The following is a 14339-nucleotide window of genomic DNA, read 5'->3' on the forward strand; positions in this document are numbered from 1 at the left end:
TTCATTGTTGCTGGGGCGACATCCTGGAACTCCTTCCCTGACAGCACAGGAGATGTACCTACAACTCAAGGACTGCAGCGGTTCAAGAAGGCAACTCATCACCACCTTCTGAAGGGTAACTAGGGATAGCCAATAAATGCTGGCTGAACCAGCGACTCCCACATCCCGTAAATGAATTTTTAATTTTTTTATATTGGACAGAGATATATCTAGTGTTATATGGAATGTATTAGATATATTATTGATGGTTCTGTCATAAAATACATGTATTATTATTTCTATTTGTGTAATATAGTGCTGTACCTACATTATATATTTCCAATCATACAGTCATTGCAGCACTGACAGAATCCATTTGGTAACTCAAGTCAATGCTGACTCTCTGTACAGCAATCCAGTCAGTCCCATTCCCCCTCGATATCCCTGTTCACCTGATAGTTTATTTTCTTCATATTTTATTTTGAATTATTGATCATCTCGACTTCCACAACCCTTGTGGGTAGTGGGTTCCTGTTCATGACCACTCCATGACTAAATAAAATTCTTCCTCAGGATCTCCCTATCTCTAATCAGTAAATGTATTTAGATAGAGAGTCTCTACTCTTGTACGGGTTGTAATGAGTTTAGATTTGTTGATCAGCATCAATCAGCACCTTCATAAGAATTGGGAGGGGAAGGAAGTGAATCCAGTCTGTACATTACACACATTTATCGTCCAGTAACATAGACATATATCTGTCTGGCAGCCTCTGTGTCCAGGACAGGAAGCAGTGAGCATGGATGTGTCAATCAGCCCGATTCAGTGTCTTCAGGAGAATTGGGAGGGGGAATATTAGATACAGCAGAGTGAGAATGGAGGGAGAGTGTGTGGAATGGAGATTGAGGGAATTTGAGGGAAAGAGAGAGAGCAAACAATGTTCGATAGAAACTAGAATTGTCTGTTCTGAATTTCTAGCCTGTACTGACAGTGATGACTTTTGTCAAATCTTCTTGCAGGAAGTTAGAATAAGAGGGGCTTGAGGCCGATATCTCAAACTAAATATCACGTCAAGAACTGACTAAGTCACACAATTCTTGGGAACCGAATATCATCGGTCTTGAATCTAGAAGGAGAAATGTTTGTCTATTCTGTCTGCTTCAAAAGATTTTAAACATCAGTGTGACTGGAAAAGCACTGAGACACACACACACACGTGTGAGACTGTTACAGAGCACTGACTGTGGAAAGAGCTTTAACCAGTGACACAGCCTGAAAAAACATCACACAATTCACATCAGGGAGTGACTGTACACGTGTTCTGTGTGTGGACGAAGCTTCAACTGATCGTCCAACGTGGTGAGACGCAAGATCACCCGGACCATGGAGAAACCATGGAACTGTGAAGACTGTGGGCAGCGATTCAAAGGCCCGTTCGGGCTGGAAAGGCATCAACGCAGTCACATTGGAGAGAAGCCGTTCACCTGTTCTGTATGTGGGAAGGGATTCACAGCCCCACATGAGCTGGAAAGGCATGAACGGAGTCACACTGGAGAGAAGCCATTCACCTGCTCCCAGTGTGGAAAAGGATTCACTGACATTGGCAACCTGCGGAGACACGAACGAGTTCACACTGGAGAGAGGCCATTCACCTGCTTGGACTGTGGGAAGGAATTCACTCGGTTATCCCACCTACAGAGACACCATCGAGTTCACACTGGGGAGAGTCCATTCACCTGCTCGGTGTGTGGGAAGGGATTCACTCAGTTACCCAACCTGCTGGTCCACCATCGGGTTCACACCGGGGAGAGGCCATTCACCTGCACTGTGTGTGATAAGGGATTCACTCGGTTAGCCCACCTGCAGACACACCAGCGAGTTCATACTGGGGAGAGGCCATTCACCTGCACTGTGTGTGGGAAGGGATTCAGTCAATTATCCAGCCTGCTGAGCCACAATGTCACTCACACCAGTGAGAGACCCTTTAAATGCTCCGACTGTGGGAGTGGGTTTAAAAGCTCTCAGGTACTGATGATCCACCAGCGCATTCACACTGAGGAGAGACCGTTCAGCTGCTCTCACTGTACAAAGAGTTTTAGAACCTCATCAAATCTGATGAAACACAAGCGAGGTCACACCTAACAATGAAGCAGAATACCCGGAGGCCTTGTTCATTGTGGCCGTGGACTTTAACCAGGCCAACCTCAAGAGTGTACTGCCAAAATTCCACCAACACATCTCCTGTCCCGACAGGGCCCCCAACATCCTTGACCACTGCCACACAAACATCAAGGGCGCCATCCATCCATCCCCCAACCACACTTCAGAAAATCGGACCACAAGACGGTGCTCCTTCTCCCGGCATACAAGCAGAAACATAACGGGAGAATCCGATTAAGAAGGTCGTGCAATGCTGGTCTGCGGCAACGGAAGAGCTCCTGCGTGTCTGCTTGGAGTCAGTGGACTGGTCCATATTCAAGAACTCAGCAGCCAACCTAAACGGGTATGCCAGCACCATCACAGACTTCATCAGCAAGTGGGTAGAAGATTGCGTGAAGAAGGTAGTACGTACGTTACCCAACCAGAAACCATGGTTTAATCGGGAGATTCACTCCCTGCTGAAGGCCACATCTGAGGAGTTCAAGACAGGTGACCCTGACCTTTCCAAGAAATCTAGGTGCGACCTCTGCAAAGCGAACAGGGTCATCAAAAGACAATACCAGACTAATTCATTGCATTCTATGTTCACTTCAGGAAACCAACAAACCTTTGTCAACTGCCCCAGCAGCCTTGGGCACACCCATACCCACCGTCACAGCCTCCAAAGTCAGATTGGCCTTCTTGAAAGTGAACCCTCGGTAAGCGGTGGGTCCTGACAGGATCCCTGGTCGAGCAGCCAGGTCCTGCACGGACCAATTGGCGGATGTGTTTCCGGACATCCTCAATCTCTCCCTACTCCGTTTCAAGGTTCCCACCTGCTTCAAAAAGACCACCATCCATACCGGTGCCAAAGGAGAACCAGGCAACATGCCTCAACGACTACCATCCGGTGGCCTTGACATCGATCATTATGATGTGCGTCGAGAGTTTGGCCATGAGACACATCAACACCAGACTCCCAGAGTGCCTTAATCCACTGCAATTTGCATACCACCGCAACTGGTCCACCGCAGACGCCATGGCCCTACCTGTCCACCGCAGATGCCACCGCCATCTCCCTGGCCCTACACTCATTCCTGGAGCATCTCGACAACAAGGACTCCTATGTCAGACTCCTATTCATTAACTACAGCTTCGCCTTCAACAGCATAATCCCAGCCAAGCTCGTATCAAAACTCCAAAACTTAGGACTTGGCTCCTCCCCCTGCAACGGGATCATCGACTTCCTGACCCACAGATGACAATCAGTAAGGATAAGCAACAATGCCTCCTTCGCGATAGTCCTCAATACCGGTGCTCCACTAGGCTGCGTACTTAGCTCCCTACTATACACCCTGTGTGGCAAAATGTGGCTCAACCTCCACCTACGTGTTTGCTGATGACACAACCGTATTGGATCGGATCTCAATCAACAACGAGTCAGAGTACAGGAGGGAGATAGAGAACCTAATGGTGTAACGACAACAGTGTCAGCAAAACTAAGGAGCTGGTCATTTACTTCAAAAAGCAAAACATCGTACATACCCTTGTCTGCATCAATGGGGCCGAGGGGGAGATGGTTGACAGCTTCAAATTCCTAGGTGTGCACATCACCAACAATCTGTCCTGGTCCACCCACGTCGATACTACCACCAAGAAAGCACAACAGCACCTATACTTTCTCAGGAAACTAAGGAAATTCAGCATGTCCACATTGAATCTTACCAATTATTACAGATACACCATAGAAAGCATCCTATCTGGCTGCAACACAGCCTGGCATGGCAACTGCTCGGCCCAAGACCGTAAGAAACTGCAGAGAGTCGTGAACACAGCCCAGTCCATCACACGAACCTGCTTCCCATCCATTGACTCTGTCATGGCTGATATGTTCCCAGTGCCCCGTTCTATCCCTGCAGCCCCGCAGTTTAGTTCCCTCAAATGCCGATCCAATTTCCATTTGAAATCCTGCATTGTCTTCATTTCCACACAACACCTGCCCCTCACAGGCAGTGAGTTCCAGGTCATTACCATTCGCCGCATCAAAATATTCCCCGCCCCTCCAACTCGATTTTCAAATTTGCTGATGAGACCCCCATAGTGGGTCGGATCTCAAACAATGACGAGATAGAGTACAGGAATGGTACAGAGAATCTGGTGAACTGGTGCGACGACAATAATCTCTCCCTCAATGTAAACAAAATGAAGGAGATTGTCATCGACATCAGGAAACGTAGTGGAGAACATGCCCCTCTACATCAATGGGAACGAAGTAGAAAGGGTCGAGAGCTTCAAGTTTTTAGGTTTGCAGATCACCAACAACCTGTCCTGGTCCCCCCCATGCTGACACTATAGTTAAGAAAGCCCACCAACGACTCTACTTTCTCAGAAGATTAAGGGAATTTGGCATGTCAGCTACGACTCTCAACAACTTTTACAGATGCACCATAGAAAGCATTCTTTCTGTTTGTATCACAGCTTGGTATGGATCCTGCTCTGCCCAAGACCACAGGAAATTACAAAAGGTCGTGAATGTAGCCCAATCCATCACGCAAATCAGCCTCCCATCCATTGACTCTGTCTAGAATTCCTGCTGTCTCGGAAAGGCAGCCAAGATAATTAAGGACCCCACACACCTCGGACATACTTTCTTCCACCTTCTTCCGTCAGGAAAAAGATACAAAAGTTTGAGGTCACGTACCAACCGACTCAAGAACAGCTTCTTCCATACTGCCATCAGACTTTTGAATGGACCTAGCTCGTATTAAGTTGATACTTTCTCTACACCCTAGCTCTGACTGTAACATTATATTCTGCAGTCTCTCCATCCTTCTCTATATATGGTATGCATTGTTTGTACTGCATGCAAGAAGCAATACTTTTCACTGTACACCAATACATGTGACAATAAATCAAATCAAATAAACCTAGCATAATCTTGTCCACTTCTCTCAAATCTCCCCTCGACCTCCTTTGCTCCGAGGTGAACAATCCCAGCCTGACATGAACAAACAAACAGAATATGTTAATACCTGAGATCGAACGGGAATGTTTAATTTCTGTTTGAAAGATACTGGGAATATTGTCCTGGACAATAAATGATTGGAATGTTTACTTGGGTGTGGGTGAATGGAATATATCAATCTGGTATCCTCCTACGTTCTAGTGGAAGTCTGGAATGTGCAGACGGGATGAAAAAGTTGATCACTTTCTCTTGGAAATATTGACATGCTTTTTAAAAAACAAAATAGAGGACCCAATTATTTTTTTCCAATAAAGGGGCAATTTAGCGTGGCCAATCCAGCTGCCCATCCTTTGGGTTGTGGGGGTGAGACCGACGCAGACACGGGGAGAATGTGCAAACTCCTCACAGACAGTGACCTGGGGCCGGGATCGAGCCCGGGTCCTCGGCGTCTTAAGGTAGCAGTGGTGACCACCGTGCCACCCAGATATATTTACACCCTGGCCCATGAACTTTATTTTAAAGAAATCCACATTTGAAAGCCCGGCCACAACATAAAATATCAGTACATGACGACCAGACAGGGTTTGTTAAAGGGAGACAATTGAATGCCAATATACGAAGGTTGCTGGGGGTGATGATGATGCCCCCACCGGAGGGGGAGACGGAGATAGTGGTGGCGATGGATGCAGAGAAGGCATTCGATAGAGTGGAGTGGGACGATTTATGGGAGGTGCTAAAGAGATTTGGGTTTAGAGAGGGGTTCATTAGATGGGGTTGTCTCCTGTACGGGGCCTCGGTGGCAAGCGTTGTTACAAATAGGCAACGATCGGATTACTTCCGATTACATAGGGGTACAAGACAGGGGTGCCCCCTGTCCCCGTTACTGTTCGCGCTGGCAATCGATCCATTGGCCATAGCGCTGAGGGACTCTAAGAAGTGGGGAGGGGGGGGTGCTCAGAGGGGGAGAGGAACATTGTGTGTCATTATATGCAGACAATTTGCTGCTATATGTGGCGGACCCAGTAGAGGGGATGCCAGAGGTAATGCAGACACTCAGGGAGTTTGGAGAGTTCTCGGGATATAAATTAAATATGGGAAAGAGCAAACTTTTTGTAATGCACCCCGGGGAACAGGGCAGGGGGATAGATGATCTGCCGCTGAGGAGAGTAGCAAGGAATTTTCGATACCTAGGGATTCAGGTGGCCAGGAACTGGGGAACCTTGCATAAACTTAACTTGACGCGACTGGTAGAGCAGATGGAGGAGGACTTTAAGAGGTGGGATATGGTGCCCCTGTCATTGGCGGGCAGGGTACAGGCGGTTAAAATGGTGGTCCTCCCGAGGTTTCTTTTCGTGTTTCAGTGCCTCCCCATCCTGATTACAAAGGCCTTTTTCAAAAAAGTAGACAGGAGCATTATGTGCTTTGTGTCGGCTGGAAAGACCCCGAGGGTAAAGAGGGGGTTCCTGCAGCGCAGTAGGGACAGAGGGAGACTGGCACTGCCGAGTCTGAGTGACTACTATTGGGCCGCCAATGTGTCTATGGTTTGTAAGTGGATGAGGGAAGAAGAAGGGGCGGCGTGGAAAAGGCTGGAGATGGCGTCCTGTAAGGGAACAAGTCTAAAAGCGCTGGCGACGGCGCCGTTACCATTCTCCCCGAAAAGATACACCACAAACCCAGTGGTGGTGGCGACTTTGAAGATCTGGGGCAGTGGAGACGACACAGGGGAGTGACGGGTGCCTCGGTGTGGTCCCCGATAAGGAACAACCACAGGTTCGTCCCGGGGAGGATAGATGGGGGATTTCAATCTTGGCAGCGAGCAGGAATTAGGAAGTTGAAGGACTTGTTCGTGGACGGGACATTTGCGAGTTTGGGAGCATTGGTAGAAAAATACAAGTTGCCACCAGGGAATGCTTTCCGATATATGCAAGTGAGGGCATTTACGAGGCAACAGGTGAGGGAATCTCCGCAGCTCCCGACGCAAGGGATCCAGGATAGAGTGATTTTGGGGGCATGGGTTGGTGAAGGTAAAGTGTCCGAAATATACAGGGAGATGAGAGACGAGGGGGAGACGATGACGGAGGAGCTGAAGGGAAAATAGGAAGAGGAGCTGGGGGAAGAGATTGAGGAAGGGCTGTGGGCAGATGCCCTAAGCAGGGTAAATTCCTCGTCCTCTTGTGCCAGGCTTAGCCTGATCCAATTCAAGGTGCTACACAGGGCGCATATGACGGGAGCAAGACTGAGCAGGTTTTTTGGGGTGGAGGATAGGTGTGGGAGGTGCTCGGGAAGCTCGACGAACCACACCCACATGTTCTGGTCATGTCCGGCACTGCATGAGTTCTGGGTGGGTGTGGCAAGAGTGATCTCAAAGGTGGTGGGGGTCCGGGTCAAACCAGGTTAGCTATATTTGGGGTTGCAGAAGAACCGGGAGTGCAGGAGGCGAAAGAGGCCGACGTTTTGGCCTTTGCGTCCCTAGTAGCCCGGCGAAGGATTCTACTTATGTGGAAAGAAGCGAAACCCCCGGGCGTGGAGGCCTGGATAAACGACATGGCAGGGTTCATAAGACTGGAACGAATAAAATATGCACTAAGAGGATCGGCTCAGGGGTTCACCAGGCGGTGGCAACCGTTCCTTGACTATCTCGCGGAGCGATAATGGAAAACAGGAATGACAGCAGCAGCAACCCAGGGGGGAAGGTGGGGGGGTTATTTACACAGTGTTTATTCTGTGTTTTGTTTTTTGTTCTTCTCTTTCTTTTTATGCTAGTTGTTTATATTTACTTCTTCTGTATTATTTTTTCCTCATTTGTTGTTAGTTTAATATATTATTTAAATAACGATCAATGTATATTTTATCACTACGTTGTAAAAATGGAAAATTTTTGATTGAAAAACTTTAATAAAATATATATTTTTTTGAAACATAAAATATCAGCATAACAGGGCAGATAAGAAAGACAGACACTCACTTTGATCTTTTCATCAGAGCATCTGAGAGTTAAGAATATGTGACATGATTTTGGGATACCGGTGTGGGTGTGCAGTTGTGATTTGTTACATGTGAAAAACACAAGCCTAAATTCACGGTGAAATGGACTGAAGACCGGGTCCCAAACGCACACAGCTACTGGAGACACAGCAGGAGATGAAATGGTTAATGTGGCCAGGATATTGAGACACCATTGTGACATCATCAAGACATTGACACACTCCAGAGAGAAACTGACTTTAAAACAATCAGGATAGAATTAAACACACTGGACATGGGCAAAGTGGGAGTGAAATTAAAGCGATAATGGGACAATGAAGGGCTTGGGAGAAATAATACTGAGTAAGAACTGTCCACAAAGAGAGAGCTGGAGAATCTTTTACATCCATGATTGATCTGTTGCTTGAAGCATCTGTCCTAATGTGCCAGGAACCTGGAACTCACGGTGCTCCTTCAGGAGAAAAGATCGAGTAGATGTTACCCCAGGCGGAGCCAGAACAGAACGGGAAAATAACTGAATGAAATTGAGTGAGGCGTCAGAGAGAGTTTTCCTCCCCCTCAAGGTGTGGACTGTAAGAATCCTGGAGAACCCCCTACTTCAGGTTTTCTTGCTAATTAGTGAACATTAAATTTAATTCTATGACTGGCTGTGGATTTATTTTGAATTTGATTGTTCCACTTCTCCTATTTTTATTCCTGTTGTGATTACGCTCTGGGTAAGGATGGTTGACAGGTGACAGGATGGGAAATTGTGGTTTGGGTCTTCACTGACCAAATGTTTTATTGATGGTGTAAAAGGGACCAAACTCCAGCAGAAATTGAGCAGAGCTGAGAACAGACGACTTGCTGTGTGGGAACAGGGAGATAAACAGCTCCCAGAGGACAGCGAAAACAAGAGGGCCTGGAATCCTAGTCAACACCTCGGTATCAAGGCCACCATGTTTTCACTGCTTCGCATGGGAATGCTGACTCCCTGTACCGGGGACGGAGCGTGGGGAAGACAATTGTTTGAGAGTTTGACGTGGCTTGGGCGGGTACAGATGGTTCAATGACAGGTTTTGTAATTGGTCCATGTGTAAGGAATCTTTTTAAAATCCTTCTCTGATCCATGACTCCCTTTCTATTACTGTCTTGCTGGTTGCTGCACCATTGCAGATTCTGGGTTTGAACAACAGACTTTGGAAACCCCCCGGCTGCAAGCTGTTAGTTGAACTGGCCAAAGGGATTCCCCTCTGTGCTGTGTGGTAGGGTCCCGTGATGTAATTTTGATGGACTTGACTAGCAGTCAATCAGATCTTCTAAAATTCGGAGACTTACCCCATTCTTCATTGTGATTGGTGGAACCCTTCAGAAACCTCTGAAGGGAAGGCGAGAAGAAGACACAATCTCCATTTTAATTCACTTGTATTTACACCTGGAAGGCAGCACACAGCAAGTCTGGACTCTCTCTATTACCTCTCAGCCTGGCAATTTCTAAATGCTTCCAGCCAGCCCATTAAATGCCACTAGAAGCTAAAGCAGATCTCTCTCAACCGAGGGCTTGTGACCAAATACCTTCCTCTTTCTGCACAACCTGGGAGCTGTTGCCAAATTGTCATTTCTGTTCTGATTTTGCAACTGTGAGGCCAGAGCTCTGAGTTTTCTCTCACCTGTTGAACTCCTCCTGAGGGTTCACGATAAAGAGAGGGGCCATTGAAAATCCATTTAAAACTCTCATGTTGAGACATTCAGTGAGGCTGGTCGTCCGTCTGGTGGTCCATCAATGACCCCGACTACACCACTCCCTGGGGAAGAGAGATTCACAGACTCATAGACCCCACAAAGAAATATCCTCATCTGTGCCTTAAATGGGAAATCCTTTTTAAATGTAGTTCTAGTCTCTGCCACAAGGGGGAACATCCTCTCCGCATTCTGTCAGTTCCACTCAGGATTTCACGTGTTTCAATAAGATCATCTCTCATTCTTCTAAACTGCAATGGATACAGGCCCAACCTATCAAATCTTTCCTCAGAGGATAACCCCCTCATTCCAGGAATCCGGAGTCAACCTTCTCTGAACTGCTTCTAATGCAATTATCTAATTTCTGATATAAAAAGACCCAGCTGTACACAGTGCTCCAAACATGGTCTTACCAAGGCCCTGTTCAACTGCAGCAAAACATCTCTCCGTTTATATTCCAGTCCCTATGCAACAAATGACAATATTCCATTGACCTTCCTAATCACTTGCTGTACCTGCAAACTAACTTGTGATTCCTGTACCAGGACACCCAGATCCCTCTGTACCTCAGAGTTCTGCAATCTCTCTCCAATTAAATAATGTTCTGTTTTATTTAACCCTTTCTGCAAAGTTCACATTTTCCCAAGTTATGGTCCGTCTGTCAATTTGTTCCCACTCACTTAACCTATTTGTTGTCTTTTGCAGACTCCTCAAGTTCACTTCGCAAATTACATTCCTACCTGTCTTTGTGTCATCAGCAAATTTAGTCGCCATACATTCAACCCCATCATCCAACTCGTTCATATAGATTGTAAAATAGTTGAGGGCCCAGGACTGATCCTTGTGACATTCATCGCATCTTACCAACCCAAACGTAACCCATTTATACCTACTCTCTGCTTAATGTGAGCTAACCAATCCTCTATCCATGCTGATGTTTTTCTCTCCTCCCCCACCCCCACGTGCCACCAAGAGCTCTTGCTATGTGTAATCAGCAGCATGGTAGCATAATGGTTAGCACTATGGCTTCACAGCACCAGGGCCCCAGGTTCAATTTCCAGCTTGGGTCACTGTCTGTGCGGAGTCTGCACAGTCTCCGCGTGGGTTTCCTCAGAGTGCTCCGGTTTCCTCCCACAAGTCTTGAAACATGTGCTATTAGATAATTTGGACATTCTGAATACTCCGTGTACCCGAATAGGCGCCGGAATGTGGTGACTAGGGGCTTTTCACAGTAACTTCATTGTGGTGTTAATGTAAGCCTACTTGTGATAATATAGATTAATATTAAAACCTTTGATGTGGCACCCTGGCGAATACCTTCTGGAAATCTAGATAAACCACATCTACAGGTTCCCCTTTCTTGACATCCCTTGTTACTTCCTGAAAAAGACTCGATAAACGAGTCAATCACGATTGACTCTCTGAACCATATTTTTAAACATTGTGTCAAAATAAAACTAAAATCTGCTCTCCCCCTCTAGCTCCTTTACCAATTAGCTTAAGAGAGACTCACATTCCGTTAAAGAGCCTGTCAACATTCATCTTGAGGAAGATGTAAAACGGCTACAGGAGGATTTGGACAGACGTAGTGAGTGGGCAAGGACGTGGCAGTTGGAATATAATGTGGAAAAATGTAAGATTATCACTTTGGTAGGAGGAACCGATGAGCAGAGTATTTCTGAAATGGTTAGAGATTAGAAAGTGTAAATGTACAAAGGGACCTGGGTGTCCTGGTCAATAAGTCACTGAAGGCTAACATACAGTTGCAGCAAGTTATTAGGAAGGCCAATGGGATGTTGGTCTTTATCACAAAAGGATTTGAGCACAGGAGTAGTGAAGACTTGCTTCAATAGTATAGGACCTTGGTTAGACCACAGCTGGAGTATGTGTGCAGTTTTACTCCCCTTGCCTCAGGAAAGATAATGTTGCCACAGAGGGAGTAAGGAAGGTTCACCAGACTTGTTCCGGGGATGGGAGGTGTTGTGTCTATAAAACCTCAGACACTTTATTAATCAAATGTTCTACCCAAGTATCTTTATTGACCAGGTAAACAAAGGGCAACGGAGTGTATAAATCACATAACTTTATTCCACAAGCAGTAAAACAGTTACTCTTAAATTATCCCACTAATTACAGTCCCAAGATTCTCAATAGTACCCGAGCCGATGGACTCATTCGAGCTGCGGGTTTGATTCTGTATCTCAATCTCCTCGGGGTCTTCTTCCGAGAAGATGGGTCTCGCCGCTGCTTCTTTCCGTCTCTGGTCAGTCGTCTCGATTACCTCAGAGTCTTCACTGCTGGGCGGTCCGAGGGTTCGATCGTTATGCCCTTTCTGTGTCCTTCCAGAATGTTCTCTGACCCAGCCGATGAGGTCACAGGGTGGGAGTGGCACCACCCAATGGAGTTACCAATGGCCACTCAGCAGGACACCGGAAAGCTGTCCACAGGAGTCCATTTCCCGGTGCATTGTTTGTTATGTAACTTTGTCTATTCAAAACAATCAATCGATGAATAGAGCCAATTATCTCTTGATTGGTGATTGATGGAGCAGAGCAGCTCCAGACATGTGCTGACAGCTTGTCGGAGTTCAGTGTATTCAGGCTGGTTGCTGGAGCTGGCTGTGGCTCGATTTAAAATGGCCAATTTTTAATTTAAAGTGTCTGATTTTATCGAGTCTAAAATACAGGCCACGGCACATTTTACCACCGAGGACTGTCCTATGAAGAGACATTGGGGAAACTGGGCCTGTATTCACAGTTGTCTGTGCTAGATTGGGAAATTACAATAAATGGTATGACGATAGACAGGCAATCACAAGTATTTGAGGAATTGTTACATATTTACATAAAATATAGACTCCTTAATAAACAAAAATCCAACAGAGGTTTTGCAACCGTGGCAGACAAGCAAAGTGAAAGATTGCATTAGATCAAAGGAAGAGGTTCATAAAGTGGCCAAAATCATAGTAAACCTGAGGATTGGGAACTTGGTCCTCCTTTGCTGAAAACCAAACCAAGAGACTTCATGGAGGATACAGAAATTTCCCCCAAACATGAGAACACCAAGGGACTAGTGAGAATGAGGAACTGAAAGAGATTAGTAATCATGAAAAACTAGTACTGGAGAAATTAATGTGGTTTAAAGTTAATAAATGTTTTTTTTCCCCTGTATGGAATGATCTGTCTGGACTGTACGTTGGACAATACTTTTCACTGTACCTCGGTACACGTGGCAATAAAAAAATAAATCAGAAATCTCCAAAAGCTGATGCTCTACCCGAGTGTTGAAAGAGGTGGGTGGAGAGACAGTGGATACATTGGTGATCATCTTTCAAAATTCTCTAGATTGGAAGCTGGTAAGTGTAAGCCCACTATTTAAGGAGGGAGAGAGAAAACAGGAAACCACAGACCACAGGGGATGGCAGAACTGTCCTATGAATAGAGATTGGGGAAACTGGGCCCGTATTCACTAGAGCTTTGAAGAATGAGAGGTGATCTCACCAAAACTTAAGATACTGAATGGAATAGACAGGGTGGGTGCAGGTGAGGTGTTTCCCCTGGTTGGGGAGTCTAGAACCAGGGGACACAATTTCAAAATAAGGGGAAAGCCACTTAGGATTGGTCTCGGAGGAGATATTTCTTTATTCAGAGGATTGTGAATCTTTGGAATTCTCTACCCCAAAGGGCTGTGGAAGCTCAGTCATTGAGTGTGTTGAAAGCAGAGACTGACGGATATGGGGATAGTGTGGGGAAAAAGGCACTGAAGTGGTTGATCAGCCATGAGCGTATTGAATGGTGGAGCAGGCTCGATGGGCTGAATGGTCAACTGCTGCTCCTATGTTCCAATGATACAAAGATAGGTAGGAAAGTAAATTGTGATGGGGACATAAGGAGGTTACAAAGGGATATAGATAGGTTACATGAGTGGGAAAAGATCTGCCCAATCGAGTATTATGTGGGAAAAAGTGACATTATCCATTTTGGCAAAAAGAATAAAAAAGCTTATTATCTAAATGGTGAGAGATTGCAGAGCTCTGAGACTCAGAGGGATCTTGGTGTCCAAGAGCAGGAATCACAAAAGGCGAGTATACAGGTACAGCAAGTAATTAGAAAAGCTAATAGAATGTTATTGTTTATTGCGAGGGGAATTGAATACAAAAATAGGGAGATTATGCTTCAGTTATACAGGACATTGGTGAGACCACATCTGGGCACTGTGTACAGTATTGCTCTCATTTAAGGAATGATATAAATGTGTTGGAAGCAGTTCAGAGACGGTTTACTGGACTCATACCTGGAATTGGAGGCTGGTCTTATGAGGAATGATTGGACAGGTTGGGCTTGTGACCGATCGAGTTTAGGTGACTTGATTGAACCGTACAAGCTCCTGAGGGGTCTTGACAGGGTGGATGTGGAAAGGATTTTTCCTCTTGTGGCAGGATCTAGAAATTGGAGTCATTTTAAAGTTAAAACTTGCCCATTTAAGGCAGAGGAGAACTTTTTTTCTCCGATGGTTGTGAACTCTCTTCCTCAAAGGGCAGTGGAAGCAGAGTCT

General features: G+C 46.0%; 1 protein-coding gene across 1 annotated transcript in view; it reads left to right on the top strand.

Annotated features, from left to right (window-relative positions):
• Positions 1-1170: 1170 nt before the first annotated feature.
• LOC140418008 (uncharacterized) overlaps positions 1171-14339 on the top strand; it is a 35115-nt gene continuing 21946 nt past the window's right edge. The window contains exon 1 of the mRNA XM_072501439.1: positions 1171-2113. Coding sequence (XP_072357540.1) covers positions 1361-2113 — 753 coding nt within the window. The 5' untranslated portion in view covers positions 1171-1360. The remainder of the gene's footprint in view (positions 2114-14339) is intronic.

Source organism: Scyliorhinus torazame, chromosome 5 (genome assembly GCF_047496885.1).
Source record: "Scyliorhinus torazame isolate Kashiwa2021f chromosome 5, sScyTor2.1, whole genome shotgun sequence".
Lineage (NCBI taxonomy): Eukaryota > Metazoa > Chordata > Chondrichthyes > Carcharhiniformes > Scyliorhinidae > Scyliorhinus > Scyliorhinus torazame.